Source organism: Molothrus aeneus, chromosome 9 (genome assembly GCF_037042795.1).
Source record: "Molothrus aeneus isolate 106 chromosome 9, BPBGC_Maene_1.0, whole genome shotgun sequence".
In the NCBI taxonomy this organism is placed as follows: domain Eukaryota; kingdom Metazoa; phylum Chordata; class Aves; order Passeriformes; family Icteridae; genus Molothrus; species Molothrus aeneus.
This window is the reverse complement of record NC_089654.1, coordinates 24490951-24516648: the sequence shown is the minus strand read 5'-3', so window position 1 is coordinate 24516648 and position 25698 is coordinate 24490951. Positions and strand designations below refer to the sequence as shown.

The 25698-nt window shown below is 41.9% G+C and overlaps 1 protein-coding gene across 1 annotated transcript in view; it reads right to left on the bottom strand.

The window, feature by feature from the left end:
* HMCN1 (hemicentin 1) overlaps positions 1–25698 on the bottom strand; it is a 163509-nt gene that overhangs the window by 112930 nt on the left and 24881 nt on the right. Inside the window, exons 2-9 of the mRNA XM_066555326.1 lie at positions 19651–19721; positions 15707–15865; positions 15058–15180; positions 7373–7544; positions 6120–6226; positions 2963–3083; positions 2212–2475; positions 1810–1954 (exon numbers count right to left, since the gene is read on the bottom strand). Coding sequence (XP_066411423.1) covers positions 1810–1954; positions 2212–2475; positions 2963–3083; positions 6120–6226; positions 7373–7544; positions 15058–15180; positions 15707–15865; positions 19651–19721 — 1162 coding nt within the window. The remainder of the gene's footprint in view (positions 1–1809; positions 1955–2211; positions 2476–2962; positions 3084–6119; positions 6227–7372; positions 7545–15057; positions 15181–15706; positions 15866–19650; positions 19722–25698) is intronic.

Sequence of the window (25698 nt, the reverse complement as noted above, 5' to 3'; positions counted from 1 at the left end):
CAGTTGATTATCAGTGAATTTTTTAATTATCATGATTGTTATTTTGATTAACTACATGAATTGCCTTCCTTGTCAGAATTTAATGTCTTATTTTTGCTGGTTCTAATCTCTGCAGGATTGGTGGGATCTGCTATTTATAATTCAGAATGGACAGCTCAGCTCCCACTGCCCACTGGAATGAGGTGCTCAACTTCTGCTCTTGACCTCCTTTATCAGACTGGTAAAAAGTGCACTGGGATATTAAGCAAAACACAAATTTTCTTACTACAGTACCACAGGATGCAGAAATGTAGAAAGACAAAGCTGTTACAATTTGACAAAATTTCTTCTTCCTAACATATGTTATTAATTTAAAATTAGGAATTATTACTGGAGCTGATAGTACCTCTGGAAGTAAAAAAAAAAAAAAAAAAATCAGATTTCAAAGTCTGTTCTCCTCATGAACCTTAAGCCTGTAGTCATTCTAAGGGTATTTTCACATAGACAACTGTCACAATAGAAATACAATATTCAACTCATAAACCATTTAGGTTTTAAAATAAGTATTAAAACAGTTGAGTGAAGACATCTCAACACCAAAACAAAACTCATTCAATGCAGAGGAATACTACAGCTCAAATCTGCACTGAACTACTAAGCTGGACAAACCCTGCCTGGAACTTCACTACAAATAAGAAGCAAACAAGCCAAGCTGAATTAGATCCTATTTAACCGTGACTAACAATATCTGGCTTGAGATATGTTTTGTTAAATTAACTTGGATGATGTGTTCATTCATCTGCTCTGTAACAGAAAAAAGAGAAACATGGCCGAATCAGCAGTGCTGGATGTGTGAAGAACAAGGAGAAGCGTGGGGTTTGATACCTAAAGGAATGGAAAACATTACACAGCAGCCCAAGTATGTGCTGTGCTGGGGCTGACTGTGTGTCAGTGGCACCTCATTAAAACCCAAACTACACCAAGCTGCAGCATTTCCCACTGCCAGCAGTGCACAGGGGAGCTGCAGGATGCGTTCACTTGGGTATGCTGTACCTGCTGGGGAATGCAGAATTTAGTCTACAGTCTGCTCCTGAGGTGCTTTGGGCTGCACAGGAGGCTGCTGACACTGTTTCCTAGGGCACACTTACCTTTTGGTTTTAACAAACAGAATTAAGAGGGGCACTTTATGAGTATTTTAACTAATTAACCTTTTTTTTTATTATTCTCTCACCCTACAAAGAAAGGGCAAACAATTATTTTTCTATACAGAAATCTGAAGAGCTTTCTGGTATATCCCACATAAATTTTGCTCTTTGAGAGATTTTCTGAAGATGAAGGTTTCTAGGGCAAGTCATAGGACATACTTCTAGGGCCTCCATGAAAGGCATCAAAAATCAAAACTTAATGTATGCCCAGTCATCTACATATCACTGGGGCCAGAGTGAGGGGTGTGTTTAATAAACAAAGCTAGTTACGGATTTTGCATAATATTTAAAAATATAAATTAAAACCATTTGCCTTCTAGACTTTTAGACCCAGTTTATCATAATTTCAGAGCACACATTTGAGGGGAATTTAGGCCAGAACCTTAAAAATCCCATCACATGCAGAATGTATATCTTCCTCTATACATCATATATAGATATATATCTCTCTGTATATAAATATTATCAATATCTCCATAAAAATACAGCTTTCCTGATGAAGAGCACCAAAAATAATAGACTAGAAGTAGCAGGATGTAGACAGCACACAGCAGTAAATAATAATAGAGAGCATAAGCTATAAATAGGAAATGAAGCAGCACTATGAAAAAAGGCCACTACTTACTTGAAGAACTGATCCACTCCTAGTTTTACTCCATTTTTCGTAAAACGCTGAGTAAAAGGTATAAGGCTATCAACATGGCAAGGAACAGAGCCTGGCTGTAAATAATATCCTGGAGTCTTCATGGGCATTGTAACTTTGGGGGCATCTGAAGAAAGAAAACATTGCCCAGAAAGTATATTAACAGCTACTAACACAAATCCTATCCCTTCCTTTTATTAAAAGGAAGCTCAATTTCTGATAAAGCTCCACTTAGTAGGTATTGACCATTATGAACTAGAGACAGAACTTTGGAAGGAAACAGCACAGAAAGTACTTGCAAAAGTTATAAAAGCATACAAGACCTCAATTTCAACTGACTCAGATGAGACAAATGAACAGTCATTTCAAGTTAAAGTCACTTACCAGGAATAATACTAGAAAACAAAACACTTGAAACTCTCTGAAAAAGATAACCATCCTTGTCATAGCCCATTATTTTAACAAAAAAAGCTTCATCTGGTGGAATGAAGTCAGAAATATTCCATAGTCCATAGGGTTTTCTGTCAGGATAGTATTTCACAGGCAAGGTCTTAAGGAGTTCCCCTGTAATACTCAGAAGTTCCAGTCGGTCTACTCTAGCTGGAAGCAGGATCCCTGTGGTATTCAGCAGCATGAAGGTAGGAATCCCTAGAAAAACAGAAACACACTATTTTAAGTGCTAAAGAAAACAGATAATTAAAACATGAAAGATTAAATTCCATCTGCATTGCTCACTACCCCATGAATGCAGCATTCAGCTCCAGCCCTTACCTACTGAGTAGGGAAAGACTAAATTGTGCTCAGCTGAGCTCTGCTTATTAGCCGTGAGTAGACCCAGCTGGGGAGAGTTTAAATTACTGATTTCCAACAGGTGTTTCTGAAAAAAGCAGCTTCTTTATTAACTCCTCACCATGCCTCTAGGTTAAAGGCTTTTTCTGAAGCTCCAAAAAGAACAGAAACAGCACTGCAATTTTGAGGCATAGTTAAGAATATCTGTATTTATGTCACACAGATACAAAGCCCCTTCCAGGAACCAACCCACAGCATCCCCAGAGTTATCACAAGGCTCATCTTAGAGCTCTACTCGACTTTGGGGACCTGAAGGTATCTAATATGGATTGAAGTGGAAACAAACCTTGCACTGGCCTGCTGGATGTTTTTTTGAAGTCCAAGGTGGGCCTTCTGGAGAAGCCAGCCCTGAAGTCGATGGTGCTGAGCCCCGTGATGCGCACAGAGTGCCTCCCGCTGCTCGAGGTCTGCAAAACAGCCAGCACGTGGAACCAGCACTGCAGGCACTGCACAGAGCTGAGCCAGCCTTGAGCTCAGGGACTGACTCCAGCATGGCTCACAGCAGCACAGACAGGAGCCTCATGGCTCAGGTGGTAAGGAAAAGCACCTTGAATAAAGCTTTGCTTTCACACCCAGCCCTGCAATTGGTGTCAGCAAAAACAGCCAGTTTGTCTTGGAAGGAAATCACACCGACAAATCCACAACTCCTTGCCACATGCTAGTGCCTGCAATGGCACTGGTCTGGGAGTTAGGACCTGACCATTACAAACTCCACTAGAAAATGGTGAGTGAATCAGAACTCAACAGAAAAATCTATGCATTAAAGGTGCTTCTCTTCCCTAGCCAAGGGGGAACAGGGGGTGCACAGGTACCTCTCCCCTCTGGTCTGTACCCTTGTACCCTCACCTTGTCATTCTGCTTCAACTAGCAAAAAACAAATCAGAACAACCCCCACCCATCCATCATCCTTGAACAGCCTGAGCTTCATGTTCTGGAGAGTACAGCAGCTTTGATGCACATCTTTCATCTTAAAGAAGACAAATCCAAGTAATTATAATTTACTTCCTATGATTCTACGCAGAGAAAGAAAGGTCAGGGGCTACTTGCCAAAGGTGCAGAGGAACCCATGGCTTTTCCTCCTCACCTACTTCTACACCCTTCAGGTGTCTGGAAGCTTCCATTGAGCTTCCCTGGAGTTTTACCTCATCCATTCTCAAATTCCTGCAGCTGTCTGGGAGAGGTTCCTCCAGAGTAACCCCCTCTGCCACCGCTGCATGTGAATATCAAATTAAACAGTTGTTTCTTCTAACTAACAGCCTTTGGACAGGCATTAGACACCATGACAAATCAATGTCTATCTGATTAAAACAACACATTTCCTTCTATTTAGTTAGCCTTTCACCTCAGAAAAAGAACCACTAAAGCCTTTTTTATATAAGCCAGCTGTTAACAATATAAAGAAATATTTAATTGTGCCAAACAACTCAAGGTATCAAGCGTTAATTGCCAGTTAAAATTTCATTAGATAAATTCAGTGATAAAGTTCTGTTTTTATAGCTTGGTGCATCTGTATAAGGAGTTTATGGTGTGAATAAAATTTTCACAAAACTTAAGTCTTAAAATCTTTGTGTAAATAAACCAAGCCAGTGACTAAAGCCAAGTAAACAATCCACAGAAAAATATACTGGGAAATCATTTCTCTTTATGAATTACTCAGACCTTTGGTTATTTGCAACTTTTAAGGCCGGAATAACCTTATAAAATTTTAGCATTTCCTAATAACAATAAACACATCTCTCACTGTCATGTCTAGGAGCTGGAGGTGTTTAGGTAAACACAAGGAATTAGTTTTATCACACAGGACTGCTTTCCGATTATTATCTTTAGGTCTCTTCTCATTATTTGTAGTTGAACAAGGATTACAGAGACTGTACTGTAGTGTTTGCCATCCCAGGTTGGATGAGTATAACCAAAAGAGCAAATACATATTTGTGAAAGTTGCTTTCCTGTCTTGCAAACAACATCAAAAAATTGCCCAAAATACAGGTATCTTATGAAGAAATGCATGACCTGGCTTGCTCATAGAATTTAGATTTAAATATTTCAACTACATATTCAAGAGATTTTCTTAATTTCTTTTTTAACCCAAAATATATAAATTTGAATGTTTCGTCCATGCTCTCCATAGAGCTGGAGACAGCATTATGCTGAGATTAGGAAAAAAAACCAAAAAAACCTCCCAACCCCCAAAAACTTGCAGGCCCTACCTGCAGGAGCAGCCTGATGGCTCGACAGGGCTGCTGTCCTGCTGCCAGGAGTGCATGCCACCAGTGGCAGCCTGGGCATGAGGGGACTGTTGGCCCTGCAGGGGTCCCACCCTGAGGCCAGGACTCGTCCCCAGCAGCCAGCACTTGGTGCTGACACACAGCAGTGGCTCAGCTCCCATCACACAGCCAGGAGCACACAGGGCTCTTCCTGCACTGCCCCTCTGCACTGCAGGGCACTGGATACTTGCTGCACTGATCCCTCTCCCTAGAAGCCTCCAACAAGTGACAGAAGTGAATCCTACTGCACTGACTTGTAGGAAAAGGTCTCAGGACCCAATGTGGATCACATTATCATGTCCAGCAGGGCCCAAACCTTTTTCACTTTCAATAGCCCACCAGATTGTCTCTGTACTGGTTTTCAGCACTTTTGGTCACAGAATCATGGAATTTGAAATGACCTTAAAAAGTCACCCAGTGCCACCCCCTGCCATAGGCAGGGACACCTTCCACTACCCCAGGGTGCTCCAAGCCCTGTCCAGCCTGGCCTTGGACACTGCCAGGGATCCAGGGGCAGCCACAGCTTCTCTGGGCACCCTGTGCCAGGGCCTGCCCACCCTCACAGGGAACAATTCCTTCCCAAGAGCCCATCCAGCCCTCCCCTCTGGCAGTTAAAAACCTTTCCCTCTTGTCCCATATATCTGCCCATATAAAAAGTCCCTATCCCTCATTCAGTAAGCCCTCAGTCCTAGACAGACATTCAAACAATTCTACCCAGAGCTGCTGAGCTCAACATGCTTTTGTAGCTGCAGTTCTGCAGCAGGATCAACAGCTTCCCCCAGGGCTGTGTGTGAATTAATGGTCCTTTTCAAAGCACCTCTGTGCTTAGGGCAGGGACAATGCACAGCAGGATCCATTCAGCACTGCCTATAAAGTGCCTCACCCGGGTGCCTTCCCCTCCAAAAATGACTATAGAGTATTTACACTGCTACAATGGAATAGTTCAGTCAGAAAGGATCTACACCAGTAGGATTGTTTCCACATCTATTTAGGAAAGCTGGGATCATGCAGCTTTACCTACATAAAGAGGTATACAACAATATTAAATACAAGATCACAGGACATTTACTGTAACACAGACTCAGCTGTAAGTATCTATGATAAATAACATAGGAAATCATTATACAACCCACTAATATGCTACAGGACAATCACTCAGAAGTTCTGCAATAACTTTACCTTAATTGTCCATGTTCCAGGCTCTGGATCCTTGACATTTACTACCTTTGCAGAGTTTTGGATATTTAGCAATTCATTCAGTCCTGATGCCTTACTGAGCTGCTTCCCTGAAAAAACAGAAACAGGAACTAAATACAGTGCAACTAAACACAGCATTGCTTTTAAAAAACAGAGAGTAAATACAATATTTTTGTTTTGGACCAATGTATTTCTGATACTTGACTTACTCACTACTTAGTAGTCAATCACATTTACAACAGTCAAAATTCCCTATAATTCTTTGACAGAATACTGAAAATGTTCATTTATATGTGGGTGGTTGTGTGCAGGAATTGGCCCTCTAGAGAGGGATTTTGCTCCCTAAAGGCTGACCCTGAAGAATCATAAGCACTAAAACTCATCTGGCTCCTTCACAGCACTAAAGGGAAAAAAGAAGTGGAGACTGGGATGTCCCAGTGCCCCTTTTCAAAACCTACTAGATTTGCCTTGAGTAATTTCAGTGAACCCTGATCATGGAGCTAATCTATGAGAAATGCCAAAAAGAGGTGGGGTCACAGCTTCAGGGAAGCCTGACACTTGCACCCAGGGCTGTGTGTTGCCATGGCTTGAACACAGATATTGAGCAAATCTCTTTCCTGTAAACAAGAATGCTTCAGTGCAGGACAGACCAGACCACATTGCAGGGAACTCATCCTGGGCATAAAATATTTCCCAGCTACTCAAGCAATATCCTTAGGCAAAAGTCATTCAGAGAATACAAAATATGATCCAAATTTATTTCTGGAGTGCTGTTCCAAGTTCCTAGGGCATCAACTTAATAATAAACAACAGATTTGTTCAAAATAGCTTCTATTACAAATTAGCTCCAAGTCTGTCATTGCATTCTCCATCACACACTGCTCAGCTGGAGATGGGCAGGGGAGACAGGTTTGGTTCTGAATGTTCTCAGTTCAAAAAAGCTAGACCATGGTTGAACTTTCCTCACATAAAACCCAACCATCATGTACAACCCGTAAATGATGGTTCAGGGAATATAAAAACAGATGAAAGACTCAAGTATCCAGTAATCTAGAATGCAAGGTAAAATTGTAACAAAGAAGATGGAGGTGAGATGAAGTGGGCAGAATAAGGAAGTTTTCCAGTTTCCCCCAAGTGAAAAAACCCCATGGAATATTGGAAAAAAAATAAAATACCAGAAGGGTTTTTTCCTTCCCTTTTTTCTATACCACAAAAGAAAGTATAAAGTACTTCACCTAGAGGATTATGAATCTCCATTGCTGGCGAAGGACCACTCAAGGACACTGTAACTTCCTTCAGACTGGGATCAAAAGGGATCTGCCAAGTATTTACAGCCATGGATAGATGGTCTGTAGACAAGAGATGCACTTTGGAGGCTTGAACTGCTTCTTCAACCCATTTTAACACCTAGAAGAGAAAAGAACAGTAACTATACTATTAGCAGTACTAGCTGTTGAAATATTTTCTGCTGAAATGCCTCTCTCTACTGTCTTGTAGAGATTCCATATTGGTTTATTTTTAAAAAAATGTGAATACTTAAAGGAAATGCAACTTTAATAGAAAATACTAGCAAAGCCATGGTCAGCATGGTGTTTAAAGGAGTTCACCAGCACACCTGGATTCATCTCTACACAACAACCACAGGTAAATTTTTAAAGGAATTAGGGATACAAACCTGTAGGCATTTCTGCTCATCAATTATTAGTTGCATGAAGCAACAAGGAAAATATTCTCATCCAGATGTACTGAGTAATTGCTATCTCTGGACTTCTCCAGGTTTTTTTTCCCCTAAAACACCTAATACAAATTATTGTTAGGCACAGAACAGTGCTGGGGCTGGAAGAGAACACAGTTTTGGATAGTATGTCCCTGCAGGGCACAGAGGCTCCCACACCAGGGACAGGACAGCAGCCCATAGGAGAGCCCACAGTGAAAGAAAGGAAGAGTGTGAGGAGGAAGAGCAGCCAGGAGAAAACTGTAAATATTGACCACAACCTGATTCCTGATGGCACTGGGGAAGGGAGAAGGAACCAGGGGAAGAGTTGAGTTGGGCAAGTGGAGGCAAAGGTGCCCCTACCTGTCTTTGCTTCCCACTGCCTGAAGGAATAATTGAATATCTATTTTAATTGGCAACAAATTCATTTTCCTTAAGCCAACTTTGTCTTGCCCTCAACAACTGGTGACGTCCCTGCCTTTATCTCAATCAGAAGCTTCCTCAACCCATTCCTCCTCTGCAAGGGATGAGTGAGTGGCTGAGTGAGAGCCTGACAATCAGCCAAGGGAAACCCACCACAACCAACCCAGCCTCCTCAGAAACACACCTGGTTTGTCAAACTATATGATTTTGCATCACCTCTGTACATCACAGAGCTGCAGCATATTTTTTAAATCCCACTGAAGTAATACTGGGTTTGTGTAGCAATGTGAATGTGACTCACAGTAATGCTGAACTGTGGTTTTAAGCTGCAATTGACCATGGGGGCATTGGGAAACATCTTGTAAAGGAGAGCTGTCATTAGGTTATGTCAGTTCAAGACTTGGAAACCAGCAAGAAACTAACCTGATATGTTACCCCTCAGTACTGGGGATCTCCAGGGCAAGTCCTTCAACCTAGGACCCAATTCAACACATTGCCCAAAAGAACCTCATTCCCAAAAGAACCTCATTCCCCTGGTTTATTCTACATTATTTGCTAACTTTATCATTTAAAAAATGGAAATATGCCATAGGTTTGTGTGTGAGATGACTTTGGGGTAGAAACTAGATTCCAGCCTCCTATAAAAGTGTACTTGTTCTCATATGTTACAGTATGAATGCCCAGCAACCTTTGTACAAGGATGAAATAAGTTTAAATAAACATCATTGAAAATACATTTGAAATGGTGGGGGCAGGTTTTCATCAACCATTCCCCTTCCACTCTTAGGAATGTCCCACCTGAGCTATGCTGAGTGCTCCCAGCACAGGGTGAGACAGCACTGACCAGGTGTCCCCTCACCAAGGGTGTGCACAAACGAGCTGCTGGGGCATGTCTGCAAAACAACATACCCAAAAAACCACAGTAAAACTGCCTGGGCTGCTCAAAGCCCTGCAGCAACTTGGCCCAATAGAGAACTGGGGTTTGTGCAACAGCTGGTGACACCAGCTAGGGAGCAACTTGTGTTTGCTTTAGACAAGCCTGGAACAGGAATCAGAAGGCTTCAAAAAGATCCAACTCATTTAAGTTCTACTTTAGAAATTATACATCTGGGTCCAAAAATGCTTCCAAAGAAATTTCAATGTTCTACTCCCAGTGAGATGAACACAACACTTTTTTCTATGAGGCATATGGAAAAGTTCCCATTTAATTCCAGGATCTCACCTCCACAGGTAAGTTTTTTAATGGATTGTAAAATTCAATGAACCCATACAAACTTCAGTTTCTGAGAGTTTTTCAAGATCAAAACTGAAAATGGAAGGCAACAGAACAACCCAGCTGTCTGCAGTCTGGCAGCAGCTTGCTTGTGTAAGTTCAATAGGCAATTCTGGGAGATCCATTTCCCAACCCTGTCATTCCAAAGAGCTTTGCAATAATGCTGTAACACTGGTTTAGAAGTAGGTTTTTTTCTCATCCAGGAGCTTTACAGAAAGCCCCCAAAAGAACAGCAGCTTTTGTTGTTCTGCCAAAATGTGACGTGATGAATTTTATTAGAGAGGGAAGGGCAAATAGAGCAATGATTTATAACTTTTCCCCAAAAAATTTGCTCTTGCAACCTGCCCTGCTGTCAGGTCATTTCTTGGAATGCATACTGAAACCTGGAAAATCTGTGGAGCATGGCCTCTATTCCCATTTGTTTATTCTGGGACTCAAGAATATTTCTCAAGCAGTCAAAGCAACAGGATTTCAGATTAACTGTTTCATTGCTGAAGTAAGTTTAGGTTCATACTTACACCCAAAGAGGAAAAATGTTCTAATAATGTTTTCAAATGCACATCAAAAATATAACTGAGACAGTGCATGAGAGAACAATACTGTAAAAATAAACCATGAATTATATATATAACATGTATGAAAACCACATGACTGAAAAGTTTTAGTGCTGGATCTCAAGCTCTTCAAAGTTAGGAACCACAAGAACTAAGCCTGTCTGCTTTCAAAAGCCCTTCTGCAGTTGCTTTATGACAAAAAGCCTTAGGTACATGATCATGGTTTATTTTTTCCACAGACTCCAAATTCCATAGAAAACAGAGAAAGACCAGCTGTAACTATTTGTTTTTCCTTTCTTTGTTTGGCATTCACTGTACATTATGTATCTTCAGAATAGAAGCATTCAGCTGCTTCTCCCATGAAACCATTCCTCCTTTTTCTATGAAAATGGATAATGCCTGCTTGGGACCAGGGAGAAGAAAAGGTGAAACAGAGGTATGCAAGAAACTTTCATTCTATAATGTAATTTTGAACTTCTGACTTTGTCACCTGCATTGTATCCTTGAAAAGCAGTGGAGGGGCTTTTTACACCTCTAACTGAGGGAAACAAGATTTCAAACTGCTTCCTCTGCAGCATCATCCAAACACACACTGGTCATACACAGCAGGGACCTGTAACACCAACCCCAGCTGTGTTGGTATTACCCTTGCATTGCCATCCCCTGGGAGGACTAAGAGCCAGCAGAAATGGGATGTTCTCCAGTGGGTTTAGGGACCTCTATCTACAGCAGAGCACTTGTGAGTGAACACCACCAGACCCCATTCCCTGTGACCTTACAGATGATACTTTCCCCACAACAACAACCCCTTTTGCACCATCCTTTCTAAATGTTCTGTCACCAGTCTTGTCTTCAGTCCCCCCTCAATCTCATCTCATCCACAGCATCCCTTTAATTCACAGGCTTCTCATCCAATTCCAAACTCTCCTGGTTTTCCCATATAGGTTCATCCAGCTTTCAAGTCACTCAACAACACCCCCTTCTTCCATCAACGTCCAAGCTGTGCCCCCATGTCATTCTCAGTTCTCCTCCCATCAATATTCTGTATATGGAAGATCCATTTCTACTTATTTTAAAAATCAGGAAAAAATATGTATTTTTAGGCAGTTTAAGGACAGGAACTCCTCCCTTCTTACAGAAAGGTTAGAAGTAAGAAAAATCAAGTGCTTCAACACTAAAAGAAATGGAAAAAGACCACTCACCAGCTCAGTCCTTGTGAACTCCTAGCTCTACACTGATCAATCCAGTTCATCAGACATAGGAATGAACTCATTTTTGCCACAAACAATCAAAACGACTGGAAGACATGACCTGAACTACCAATTACTAATAAATCTCCAGTATTTTCTACAGCACCATATTCACACTCTGCTGATCATCACAGTTCATCTCAGCATCCCCTCTGGCACCAGTACAAACCTCTGGGCATCACAACCATTTACAGGAACTTCCTTACAGAAGGATAATTAGGTGTGGTGGAATGTAACTTCAGTTCATGTCAAAATTAGTACCTTTTGGAAACTGGGCACAGTTAGGAAAATAGAGAATGTGCTCCTAACAGGGAATTTAACCCATGCTTGATGAATATTCTCAATGCCATGAGAACAGAACCTGAGGGAATGGCTGGAGCTGGGCCAGGGCAGGGTCAGGCTGGAGCTCAGGGAAAGGTTCTTCCCCAGAGGGTGCTGGCACTGCCCAGGCTCCCCAGGGAATGGGCACAGCCCCAAGGCTGCCAGAGCCCCAGGAGGGTTTGGACAATGCTCCCAGGGATGCAGAACCCGGGATTGTTGGGGTGTCTGGGCAGGACCAGGGGTTGGACTCAATCCTTGCAGATTCCAAGGATCCTCTCCAGCTCAGGATAGTCTGTGATTCATTTAAATTTCAAGCAATTATTGTAAATTAAGCCCTGAGTCTACAAAAGCAACCAGAGAAATCTCACCTAAAGAAACACTTTTCAAAACCAGGACTTCAATGCTTTGATAAAGCACTTTGATAAAGGCTTTCCAAGACATGGGGGACAACATTTCAGAATATTATGATCCTGTAATGGTTTGTGTTGGAAGGGACATTAAAGCCCACCTTGTCTCACCCCCCTGCCATAGGCAGGGACACCTTCCAATAGGCCAGGTTTTTCACAGCCCCACAACATGGGCCTTGAACACTCCCAGGGATGGGGCCTTGATACTCTAACTAGATAAATATTCTCATTTATCTAATGCACAGAAATCACTGTGAGTTTGTAAAAATAGGACCTTCATCCCAGACTCTTAGATGAGCTACCTTCAGCAGGTAAGTGGAGATACAAAAGTATTTCATGCTTTGCTGGACTGAACCCAACACAACTTTGTCAATCATCAATAATTTTGCCCAAGTTAATTGTAGTATTTGAAATCAGAACATGTTTTTCAGAAGTAAAAAAGAGGCACTAAGTTTTCACAGTCTTCTCAGTACACAAGCATTGGATGTGTATCAAGTACTGTTTTGCTGTGTTTCCTTGTATCTAGCTTAGAATATTGCTTCATTCTGCACTTAATGCTCAAAGGGCAAGAACAAGAGGAATGGTTTGAAACTTTATATACTAAAAATAGCTTTGTTTGAGTTTTTGGGGGGTAGAATAATCAAAATGTTTTAACAAAACAAGTCGTTGGTTTGGCAGGGTACTCGGCAGGGACTTTGTAGCCATTCCCCAATCCCCAGTCCAGCACTGGCTGTCTCTAGGCCCACAACGGTGAGTGTGCTTCAGCGTTTATAAACTGCATTCTTTACACATCATTGACTCCTCAGAGAAAAAGGAGGGCAAGCGTGATTGCTTGATTGCAGCTGAATCCTGCCTGAGGGGTATCCCACAAACAGCGGATCAGATCTCTTTGAGATGTCTTGTTTGTTTGCATCCACCCACTGGTGGATGTGCTTCTTGGAATCAATGCTGATCCAGAACTGACACCACAGAGAAGGTTTTATTTGGGATGGCAGCAATTTGGTCAACTCATTTTCACAGTCACTTGGCCCAGACACAGATTTATGTAATGCCAACAATCACTAAAATTGCAGAGTCTTTTGGGTTTGGCTTTGACACAAATTGTTCAGCAGTTATTGTGGAAGACTTCTGAAAGTTATTTAGGGTTTGCTTTTTTTCCACCTTAGGCAAACTCTTACACTGTTTAAGCATCTCTTTCCAGTGGCCATAGGCTGTATTTTTCCCTCTCTCTCAAAAAAACACTGCAAAAATTTCAGCTACTAATTTCACCCTCTGCTCTTGTGCAGAGGTGGTGAGGCCCTGGCACAGTGTGCCCAGAGAAGTTGTGGCTGTCCATGGATTCCTGGAAGTATCCAAGGCCAGGCTGGATGAGGCTTGGAGCACCCTGGGCTAGTGGAAGGTGTCCCTGCCCATGGCAGGGGGTAGAATGAGATGATCTTCAAGATATCTTGCAACACAGGACACCTTACGACTTGACAATTCTACGATTATTTACTCAAAAGAAATGTTGCAATGAAGCTGGAAGGGGGTGAAAGCAGCTACTAAAATCCCCTGCTTAAAACCTTACCCAAAACTCCAAGGCAGTCTATCCTTACAGGCAGAAGCTGGTGATCTTAGAAACAGGGAAGTGCCAAGTTCAGAAAGCAGCAGCAGGCACTCAGGAAAGCAGCTCGTGCCAGCTCCACTCCAGAACACAGTGCTGTCTAGCTTTATCTGCTGCCTTTATCTGCTCACTTCTACCTCTCAAAAGTAGAAGAAAACAAAAGCACAACATTCCAACCAAACCTTTACCCTAAAATTACAGTCCTGGCAAAGAGCATTCCCCACTGGCAGTATCAGAGGGTGGCAGAATTGGTTGGGTTGGAAGGGCCCTTAAAGACCATCTCGTTCCATGATGATCCCTTCTGTATAAGGGATTTCATGGAGTGTCACAGAGAAGTTTTACGCTTTATACATAACAGCAAAATGCAGGCCAGGAACAGACCAAACAGGTAATTTCTTTCCTTCCAAATTTTAACCTAATTTTTGGAGGATAAATCTTCTGGGAAGTTTCTCCTTTTGATCACCTTCACATCACTGCCAATAGCTTCTATCATTCCCAATGAGAACTTCAATTTTTCTAGGCAACAGCTGTAGAAAAAATGCAATTTATCTCCAACATTTATCATTGTCAAGATTTCAGAACATAAAGAAGAAGGAACAAACCAGGGTAAATTTTTATTAAATAACTTCAGCTAGCTATTGCCTACACTGGGAATTCAAAGGAGAATGTTTACAACATTTATAAACAATTCCAGTTCTCCAGATAAATACAATGTGATTTCACCCCTCTCCAAACTGTTTTCTCACGCACTTCTGAAGTTTCATTCCTATCTGAGACTCACCGAAGTTCCCAAAGCAAATAGTCATTCATGGCTGTGGGTCAGGAACCACAGTTAGCAGGAGGGCAGCAGAGGTGGCAAAAGTATTGCAGTGATAATCTCAATTAAAAAGTTACTTCCATGACTCTGTGAGCAATGCAAACCTGAGAGTTCACACTATCTATCCTATGCGGGGAACATTTCTGTTTAGGCTGAGTAACAGTCCTTTGCTTGTTCACAAAATAGTCATTTAAAGCTAAATGCGTGCTCTTGTTTTGAGCAGAAAAGCCACTACGTTACACAGAGCCCAGAACTGCTCCTTTTTTAAAGGCTCTTCTCCTGGAAGCCTTCTGGCACAGGCAGAGGGAAGTTGGGGAGGTTATAGTATGATATACGACTTCACACTTCCCTATTGTCAACAAAAGTCACAGAATTGCATCCTGATATAGAAGATGGAGAAAGGAAGGAAAGAATAGGTGGAACAGAGTCCACATACTAAGACCAGAACATTCAGAAGTTCCCCTTCTGCTCTCTAACCCACCACCAGGTCTCCTAAAGATTTACAGTGTAACTCTTGCCTCATTTTCTTTATCAATTGCAAAACTCAAGCAAAGTTACCTCATTAACTTGTTTTTTGTCCAAGTGAAAAATTTGACCCGAACTTGTTGAAGCAATTTCTTCATAGACCTTGTAACCAATATGATCCCTGTCATCACAGTCTCCAGTCAGCACAAACACCACCTGGATTTAAGAAAAAGAAGTGAATCATTGGACACATGGTGCATAGGTGAGGAAAACACTGCCATGGTAGCATTAAGGCAAGACAACAGAAGAATATGTCAGTTGAGATGGGTTTGTTACTCTGCATGGACAGAGGCATTGTACTCAGTAATGATGGAAAAAGCAATGCAGAAGAAAAGGAATAGAAAAAAATCCCTTTAAAAATGAATCAGCTCTGTCATTCACATAATACCTATTTTAGAACAACAACAAAAAAATCCACATAAGTGATAAGCTTCCAAAACCACATATACTGGTAGAAGATTCGGTTACATTATTTAATTCACAATAATAAAAGAATTTCCACTAAGTTTTTCCTTACCCAGATCAGTTAACTCTATTAAAAAAAATACTTAGAATGCAGTATTATGGTCCCTTCTGTAAAAAGATTTCACCAAGTTTCACACAGGAGAATTCTACCCTTAGTCATCAAGAAAACAGAGCATTAAACACACAACCCAGCTGGGAATGCAAATCCCCTCAGTACCTGTGACTGTTTCTGTTGGATGAGTTGAAGCACTTCATGGGTCAGTCTGTAATCCTTGGATCGGGCATCAGTAAAAACATAGATGAAAGAGCCAGGCAGGGAAATTTCTAGAGCAATCTTTATTGCCCCAATGCTCATCTCTGGACAGTCTCCGCCACCCTGTTCACAAATAGAAATAAAACATAACTTATTTTCTTTTAAGAAAAAAAACCATACCAAATAAGTTACTTTTTTTTGGGACATTCAAACAGATAGTTCCTCAGCCTCTAACCATTTATTCACCTTTTCTACCCTAAGGATTTTATGGTTTCTTCAGAGTGCTGTAACACACTCACAACCAGCAACTGCAACAATTCCAAAAGGGAAATAAAATCAAAGGAAGAGCCCTGATGTTGGCTGGTGTCACGGTCACTCCTATCCATGTCCTGCTCAGCTCCAGCTTTTGTGACAGTTCCATTTCCCACACTGACATGCTCCCTTCCTGGCTGACAGCTCCCCTGCTCTGGTAGCACACAGCAGCCGCAGAAGGCCAGGGGCACACACAGATGGGAAATGGTCCCAGGCAGGCAGGGCCAAGCTCCAGGAGCATCTCTGCACACCAGAGCAGGCAGAACCTGCCCTGGACTCCACCCTGGGACAGGGAGCTCAGCAGAGGGCACAGGTGCTGTGTTCCCACAGCTCTGCACTGCAGCTGCTGCAGAGCTGGCCATGTGTTCAATCAAAATGCTTCCAAGTATGACTTTATCTTTATAGGAAAAGATTCATTTTTCTCACTGAATGAAGAATTTGGGGAAAATACTGTTTAAATAAAAGCTAACTTACATAAAAATTAACTTGGCATATTGAAGACAGAACTTTCCAAAGAACTGATACAAACTGTAAAACTTGCCCTGTCATCTACAATAGATCTCTGCATTTAAGTATTAAATATAAAATTGATTTCTTTTATTTTTACAATCAACATGCCTTCACACAAACATATGTACAAATCTACACATGCTGGGAAAGAAGGCAAAAAGAGAGCAGTCCCTCATACTTAAGAATTTTGTTTGTCCTCAGTGAAATGTTCATGTTGGGAACAAGTTTAATCTATCAGTATCCTCAATCTAATTTCAAAGCAAGAATATTAATAAGTTTCTCATCTATGCTAAAGAATAAGCATGTGGTCACTGTTTTTCTGTAAGTCATATAAGAACCACTGTTCTTTTTCAAAATCAGTTCTCCTAAATGTAGCCTTAGTTTTATGGGAAAAGCAAGTGGTAGGCTCCAGACAGCCTGAAATTTAACAGAGAACTCCAAAAAGATTTTTGACACATGTCAGAACTTTATCTTGGCAATGCCTATACAGTCCAATGGGACACATCAGTATTTCCAAATTCTTTCAGCAGAAGACTCTTCCACATAAAGCTTTAATTTGTGGGCAAAGTCAAAATAATAGCTAATTTATACAGACATCTACTTGGAACAGGAAAATTTCTATTCCCACTTCAAGTCTACTTGATTATCATCTCATATTATTCTGTATGGCAGCATCTGTTTTCTACATAGAACACGAAAAGCACTACTGAGCAAAATGGTTGCTCTGAGAACTAGCATGGACTTTTTTATTCCTATAATGTAGAATAATACTGTTAAAAGTCAGCTGGTAGAACAACAAAACATCATGATCATGGAATGGTTTGGATTGGAAGGACCTTAAAGCCCATCCAGTGTCACCCCTGCCATGGGCAGGGGCACCTTCCACTATCCCAGGCTGTTTCAAGCCCCATCCAACCTGGCTTGGGACACTGCCAGGGATCCAGGGGCAGCCACAGTTTCCCTGAGCACCCTGTGCCAGGGCCTCACCCCCCCTTCACAGGCAGAATTGCTTCCTAACATTTAACATTAGTATTGTCTTTACTTAAATTTTAAAAAGTAGAAAATTTTCCATTCAGTACATTCAGTATTTCCTGCCTTTCTCTCCAAATTGAAATTAAATACAACTACCTCATGAAACTTTCTGGAAAAGCTGAGGTGAGTGAAGCTCAGGAAGCTTCATTTTCCCTTCAGTTTAAACAGGCCCACAGAAATGCATAAAAAATCTGCTTAAAAAAAAAACAACCCAAAAAACCACCAAAAAACCAAAAACAACACTAAGGAGCCATTGCTGCCCAAGTACACATTCTTAACATATTGTCTGTAAGAATGATTCAAGGGTAATTACAGATGAAATATAGGTGATACCCCCTAAGCTGATCCTGTATCCAAGGATGTCTTTTATCACAATGAATGTAAAAGGAACAGGGCCCAGTTTCTGCAGTGAAATGTACACAGCCCAGTTTTTACCTGATGTCAAATGTCAGCCATAAGACCCTTCAACTATTCTGTGACAGATGAATGGAAAACAAGAGCTGGACTTACCCTGATGTTCAGGGAGGACAAGTTGAGCATATTTTGATATAATATGTTTTATACACAAGATGCCTTGAAATATTTATCTTCACCTTAATTTTAGCTTTGTTCACTAATGAGAGTATTTGGTCCATGCCCTTTCTCAAAATAAACCCAGCTTGAAATTTTCTCTACCTCCACAACATTCACTCTTGCATCTTTTATCAGTTGTTTTGGGAAAATACCAGTAACAAACCTGTAGAAAGTGTTTATGTTTTCTCTACTGCAATATGACCTATCAGTCCTGTTCTAATCATTTTTTGATTTCTGTTTTGGCCCTTCACCACTACAGTGGATGAATACAAGTCAATGAGAGCCTCTATATAGCAGAATGAGCATATCTTGAAAGCAATTATGAAATATGCGATCAACCAGCATTAAAAAATGAAACTTAAAATTAATTAGACAGAAACTTTTAAACAACTTGGTTAGAAATTAAGAGTTTGAAATTCCCAAAAGCTTTACCTAAATAATCCACCTTTTAGAAACAGCTGCAATTACTGTCCAGTACAACTATTGAGGAAACAAAACATGAAAACTGGATGGAGTTTTAAAGCTTAAATTTCCCCATGAAGGAGAAAACTGCAATAGCTATTGTTTTCTCTGGATTTCAAACCTCCTGCCAACTTTTGAAGTAATCTTCAAGCAATCTGCTTTTACAGGCATTATATCATGTGCCAGTTTCTGAGGGAGAGCCTGTCTGGCACCACTAATTCCAGCAAGGTTCACCGCAGGTCAGAAGCATTTTCCTTGGTTAAAGACAGGACAATAGGAGCATATGTTCTGTCAGTAAGGATAACTCCCCTCCAGTACTTCCTCTTTCCTTTCTATCAGCTGGAGGAACAGCTGGAGCAGAGGCAGGGCAGAGTCAGGTTGGATCTCAGGAAAAGGTTCTTCCCCAGAGGGTGCTGGGCACTGCCCAGGCTCCCCAGGGAATGGGCACAGCCCCAAGGCTGCCAGAGCTCCAGGAGCATCTGGGCAACACTCTCAGAGATGCACAGGGTGGGATTGCTGGGTTATTTGGGCAGGCACAGGGTTTGGTCCTGTGAGTCCCTTCCCACTCAGGATATTCTGTGATTCTCAGAAGCCTTTGAATAAGTAAGTGCCAAGTAACACACGGCAGGGAAGGCAGCACCTATGGAAAATCTGATGATCTTACAGACCTCTCATTTGAATGGTGTTCATGGAATGTAATATCCATAATACAGTAAAAGTCCATAAATGTGTCTGTGGACAAGTGGCAGGACTAATGGAAATGCCAACTAAATGTTAGCATTACCTAACTATTCCTTCTTGTGTTATTGAACTGAGTCTCCACACAATGATGTAGACAAAGGAATGACTCGTAACCCTAAATTAGGATGAGCGGGAAGTTGACAGTTTGTGCAAGCAAAATGACAGAGGCAAGTGATCTACATCCTCATGAATTCCTGCAGCAGGAATATCAGCACAAGAGGAAAGCTGGTGTGAGGAAACAGTCTTTGCTAGAACTGCATAGGAAACAAGTTACTCACCTGAACATAAAGTTCCCTAAGTTCAAATTGAAATTTCTTGGGATCTGTGGTTATTGTCACAGGACCAATTTCTAGAATGAAATACAAAAAAAACCCAGAGTTATCCAAAGACACACAGTAGTAAAAAAAAATTGAAACTAAAAGCATTCAAAGTAGTAGAGAATGATATCCCCAGTACTGAAACCTGTGATTTCAAATCTGGTAACTTCAATATTCAAGTATCACCAACTTCTATGTGCCTTAAACATTCATAGGCAGATAAAGCCTTTGACCTTTGATTCTGATCAAGCATTTAATTGTTCTTAGTAATAAAAAAGGAACAAAAATTCCCAGAACAAATGCTGTTGGACCAAGAAATAATATATTTTTCCAGAAAGAGCCTCTTCAGACTGGAGAAAACGAGGCTTCAGGAAAACCTTATAGCAGCCTTCCAGTGCCTAAAGGTGCTCAAGGAGAGTTGGAGAGGGACTTTGGACAATGGCCTGGAGGAACAGGACAAGGGAAATGGCTTCAGACGTAGCAGATATTAGATACTTGGGAAGCAGCTCTTCCCTGTGAGGGAGAGGAGGCCCTGCCACAGAGTGCTCAGAGAAGCTGTGGCTGCCCCTGGATCCCTGGAAGTGTCCAAGATCAGGCTGGATGGGGCATGGAGTAACCTGGGTAGTGGAAGGTATCCCTGCCCATGGCTGTGGGTGAAACAAGATGAATTTAAGGTCTCCTCCAACCCAAACCATTCCACAACTATGTGATTCTAGGTAAACATGTAAAGACCTCTTTGGACAGAACACACATACTTGGCTTTGCAATTTTACTCGTGTAAAAAAAATGAAGAAAAAAAAGACATATGCCACATCTCTTCCTTGAAAAAAAAAAAATCTACCTCTAGAAATATCCCAGTGTGAGCCCTATCCCCAGTCCAGCACATCTAGCAGGAGTTGTCAGAAAGAACCAAAGCAGAAACAACTTTATGCATGGCATTTGCCATGTCTGGCTACTGAGGAAGGGCAGGACATCCAAGTGAAGTTGCCTGGGGTGTGTAACAGCAGCACACGTGAGCATCTCCCAGTCCCATGGAGCTGTCCCTCTGCTCCTCACACAGCTGCCTTCCTGACTGGTATCACATGTGATTCCAGCCAGCTGGTTCCTATGCCGTGATTTCCTGCCTGTTCACCTCAATCTGCCTTAGCACCAGTGCCCTCCATTCTCTGCCTGGCCCGGGCCGGCATTGCTGCTCTGGCCATGGGCACTCACCCAGCTCAGCAAGCGCAGTCAGGGTGCTATGCCAAAAATCAATAAATAAACACACACACACACACACAAATGAAGAGATTTCTGCCAGCTGAGTGCTCCAAAGCACTCAGAGATCAGCTGAGTCCCGACAGAGCAAATGGGGCACAATTCTGCTGTCAGGGTAAAAGCCAAGCATGAAACTGCAACGGTGCCAATTTAATACAGCTGCAGCTTGCAGGGAAGTGCTGCCTCAGCAGACCTCACAAAACTTTCCAAGCTCTATAAAAGTTAATACGCACTTATCTTCCATATAATACAGACATTTTTCTTTTTTAAACAATCCAAAGTTTTATTTCACTGGAGTTACAACAACTGCCATCACTAAGTTCTACTCTAATCACACTAGTATTTGCTGGGCAAGCTCTATTTATGGATGTCTTTTGGTTTAATTTCTTTGAAAGTCACCCACGAGATCACACAAAACCTTTCCTAGAATATTAAACTGTCCTTGGGGATTTTTTGTATGGCTGTGAGTCATTTATCTGTGAATGCCATGTACTAAAATGCTGCACTACCATTAAAAGAGCCATTATAAGGACTCTGTTCCTTCACATACCTCATCCTGCTGTGCTCCCGCTCTCCCTGGCACTATTCTCCTTTGGGTATCCTTTACAGCCGACACCTGCAATAAAGCTACCTCCAAATCGTTTTGCTTCCAATCTCCCCCTTGCCAAGCACTGTTCTACAGCACATCACTGACTGGAGTTTATCCATACAGTAACCCCACTAGCTTCATTATTCCCATCCTTGAGGGATTCAGTGTTTCAGTCTAGAGCAGTAAATCCTTTGGAAAGGCTTTCTTCCCCTATAAAATAAAGATCTGAAAGGCAAGACTCCTTCAGCTATGCTAAAACAGCCCATCAGGTCAGCTGGGCTGAGAACTTGGCCTTATTCCCCCATAGGCAGCACGGGCTGGCTCCAGCAGTGCCGATGCCAAGCAGAGCCTGGCCAGTTTCCTGCAGGATCAGGGCTCCAGCTGCCCTCTGCTGAGAGCTCAGCTGGGAAATGGCACCCAGGCCACAAGAGCCAGGCATGGTCAGTCAGCATCGAGTGCTGTGGGCAGGACAGAGCAGAGAGCCCCACAGGAGCCATGCAGGGCAGATGCCCTCAGCTGATTCCACAGCCGAGGCCATGTCTGAATGGTGATGGTGCTCCTCCTCACCACCTGAACACTCACCAGCTCGTCCAAAAAAACCCAGCAGCTGTCCTTCACATACTGCTGTGCCACCAGCTTATGTCACCTGCCTGCCAGAGGAGCTTTAATAGCCTTCACCAGCTTCAGTTTCTTTCTTCCTCATTTGGTGACCTCCAAGTACAGCCCAAATAAGGCTGTTTCACCAAGACAGGTGAACACAGGCCTTCAAAGTGTCCAGAATATAAAAAAAGAAAGGGCATTATGGGAAGTGATTTAAATTTACTTAACAAGCATAGTTTAAACAGAATATTCACTCAGAAACTACATCCTGTAAACACACCAAGCAGAAGAAAATAATAAGCTTTTTAACTTCATTAGCTCTTTAGGTGAAGTTTGACACATGGAATACTCTAACAGAATACAGAATCACAGAATGGTTTGGGTTGGAAGGGACCTTAGAGTCCCACCCTCTGCCATGGGCAGGGACACCTTCCACTAGCCCAGGATGCTCCAAGCTCCATCCAACCTGGCCTTGGACATTTCCAGTGATGGGGAGGTGTGGTTTTCCATTCTCATGCTGCAATCTGAATCCATTTTTAGAGACTGATATGGGATTATTTGGAACTGGTTTGTTGTGGGGGTCTCTCCACTGCTCACTACTCCAAAACTTTCATGGTCACCCAGAGGGAGCTGTGCAAAGGTAAAAAAGCTGACACAGCCCAAGAATGGCAGCAAGTCTTTTTGAGGCACCAACCCAATCCTCTGGCCTCACAGTGTAAATGTCAGCTCTTCCAGACTGACTTGGGAATTAACAGTCAGATTTACACACACACAAACTGGTACCAGCCAAAAGGAAACATTTTAAAGGAATGGCTGCACATCCCTGAGCAAAGCCTGGACTTCTGAAACTGGAATCACAAAAGTCAATGTAGCCACTGTGGCATCTAAGCTTGTACCTAAGCAATTAAACTATGACAACACATGACTGAGTAACACAGAAATCAAGGATTTTGATGCTTCCTTTCTGGGGAAAGTCTTGTAAAAACCATCTCACTGGTAAATAAGGAGAAAAGCCTGCAGCAACCTGAGAAACTGGCCATTCCAAAAGGCCCTGCTGTTTTTCCATGGCTTTCTGCCACGCCTCAAATGGCCACATGCTTATGTGCAAGCTGAGCAGCAAGCATGTTGGGAAAACCACAGATTTCCCCATGACACACAATCACACATAATTAGCACTGACGGTGATTGCAAATTTGGCACTTCCCTAGTCCTGACCACGGAACACATCTGCACCAAATGTCTGCTCTGGACAGCTGGGTGCTTTAGGAGATCTAGCAAAGGAATATGGAAGTCTTTTGGCTACCTCTCATCAACTCAGAACACTGGATTTGTTTATTCCAGAAGGAATAAGAAAGCTCTAAGTGATACATGGTAGCTGAAGGAATTTTGGCAGAGATACTAAACCTTGTGGAGTGCTCTCACCCACAGAATTCCTTCTTCTAATTCACAGCAAGGATGTTCTCCTGATGCAAAGCCACATCCAGAATTAAAACTAACTAAATAAATAAAGCAAGGATATCCCCCCAAAAGTCCTCCACACCTTTGAATACTTCCAAAAAATATAAATTTCAAAGCAATGACACTACAAATGAAAAAGTAAAATAGAAAAAACCAAAACCTCAAAGCCTACCACAGAATAGCAACAAATCCCTGATATTCCAATAACAATATTAATATTATATAATATATATACCAAAATAATTACACTGTTCCATTATATAACTACATAAATTATATACTAACAAAAACTAATATTATAGTTATCTCTATAGTTATTAGTAGATTTAGTTATCTCTTCATAACACAGTATACACAGCAAAAACCTGTGTGACATTTATCTTCCACATTCTTTTTTATTTTTGAAGTGGACTGACAAGTCTAGCACTGGGCAATTCTGACAGTTTTTGAGATCAGAGGATTACTATGGGTTTCACATACCCATATATACAAATCCTCACCTGGCCACTGATATATGTGTGTGTATGAGTACATGTATATCAAATAATTTTCACCACAAATGAAGCAAGGCTCAAGGATTAGAAGTAATCAGATTAAACAGCTGAAATGCCTAAACCAAGATCCCTGCCAGAAGAAGCTGGTGTACAATTATTCCCTAAGAGCCATTTCCTAAGAGTGCTGAGCACTGATTTTTATCTGATTTAATGTTCTTCTCAGAGAAAGAAGAGAACTGTATCCAATCCATTGCAAAGCTCTGCTTATAATGTCTCTGAAGACCTTTAGGAGCAGCCACTGCCAACAATTCAGAGAATAAGAACAATGGTAGAGTTGCTCCAGCCAGCTGTCCATCCTGAGGGCACAGAAGCAGAAATCTGCAATTTTCCAACAGCAAATTGGGTCCTGCAGGCTCTTCCCTCTACAGATCCCTCATGGGCTGCCACTGGAAGTGCTTCACAGGGCTCTCCTTCCCCTTAAAGGGAGTCATCACACAGGTGAAACTACATAGAAGAAAACCACTTGTAACTGACATCTCAAATGACAGTGAATGGTTTTGTTCCTCACACAGCTGACAAGTACATGCACACAGGATCAGAAGCTGTTTCATCGCATTATGTTTTAATGTACCAAAAAATGCTGCTCCATTTTAACTGATTGCAAATTTCTGTTGTAGACTACCAAACCAAGAAGCTGACTCCACCATGGAGTAAAAAAGACCAAACTTAAAGCCTTGTGCTTTGTGCTCTGAAGTGAAGGACAGCCCCAGCTCCCATTCAGATGATGGAAGCTGTGGATAGAAACCTTGATGAATTTTTCCAGGAGCATAAGGCGGCACTGGAGATGCTGCCTACAGCCGTGAGCCCCCCCAATGACTAACACACATCCCATGGGAATGACCATCCCAATGGATTCAGGGAGCACTGAGTAAGCCAAGATGCTTAGCACTAGAACCTGTAACAGGGTATTTAAAGTTTCCTCCTAAATGATATTTCCTCATGACTCAGCTGCTTACAGATTCTAACCTGGCTATAATGAATTTTTTGAAGAGCCCAGAAACTGCAGTGATCAACTTTTACCAGATTCTTAACCAGAGAGAAATGAGCCAAACCAGCCCAGCAAGCTCACATTTCCTTAACACACTCACTTTTTTATTTCTAAAACCATTTTTCAGCCTCATGACTTATGACAAGTAAGTGTAACAGCAGACAGGAAGGAGTCAGACTGCTCACAGTTTTTCACCCAGTTTTTCTTGAGTTGGCTGTTCACAGACAAACCAGATAGATTATCCTGGGAACTGCAGAGGCCTGCTAAGCAGTCCAACCCAGCACCAGTGAAACTGATGAAGCTCCATCCTCATGGATGGCAAGGGCCACCACCCTCATGCATCAAACTCTTCACCTCAGGACAGTGGCCAGAGCCTGGCTGAAACTCAGTGACCAAAGATCTAACACAAGCTTTACTAGCAATGTGCCTTAGCAAGTGCCACATTTGTGATGTTATTTCCCATTGTTTTAATAGTTATGAGCTCATGACTTTTTTTTTAAATAAAAATAACAATGACAAAAAAAAAGCATTATACATGCTTCATTTCTTGGAAAAGAAAGCTC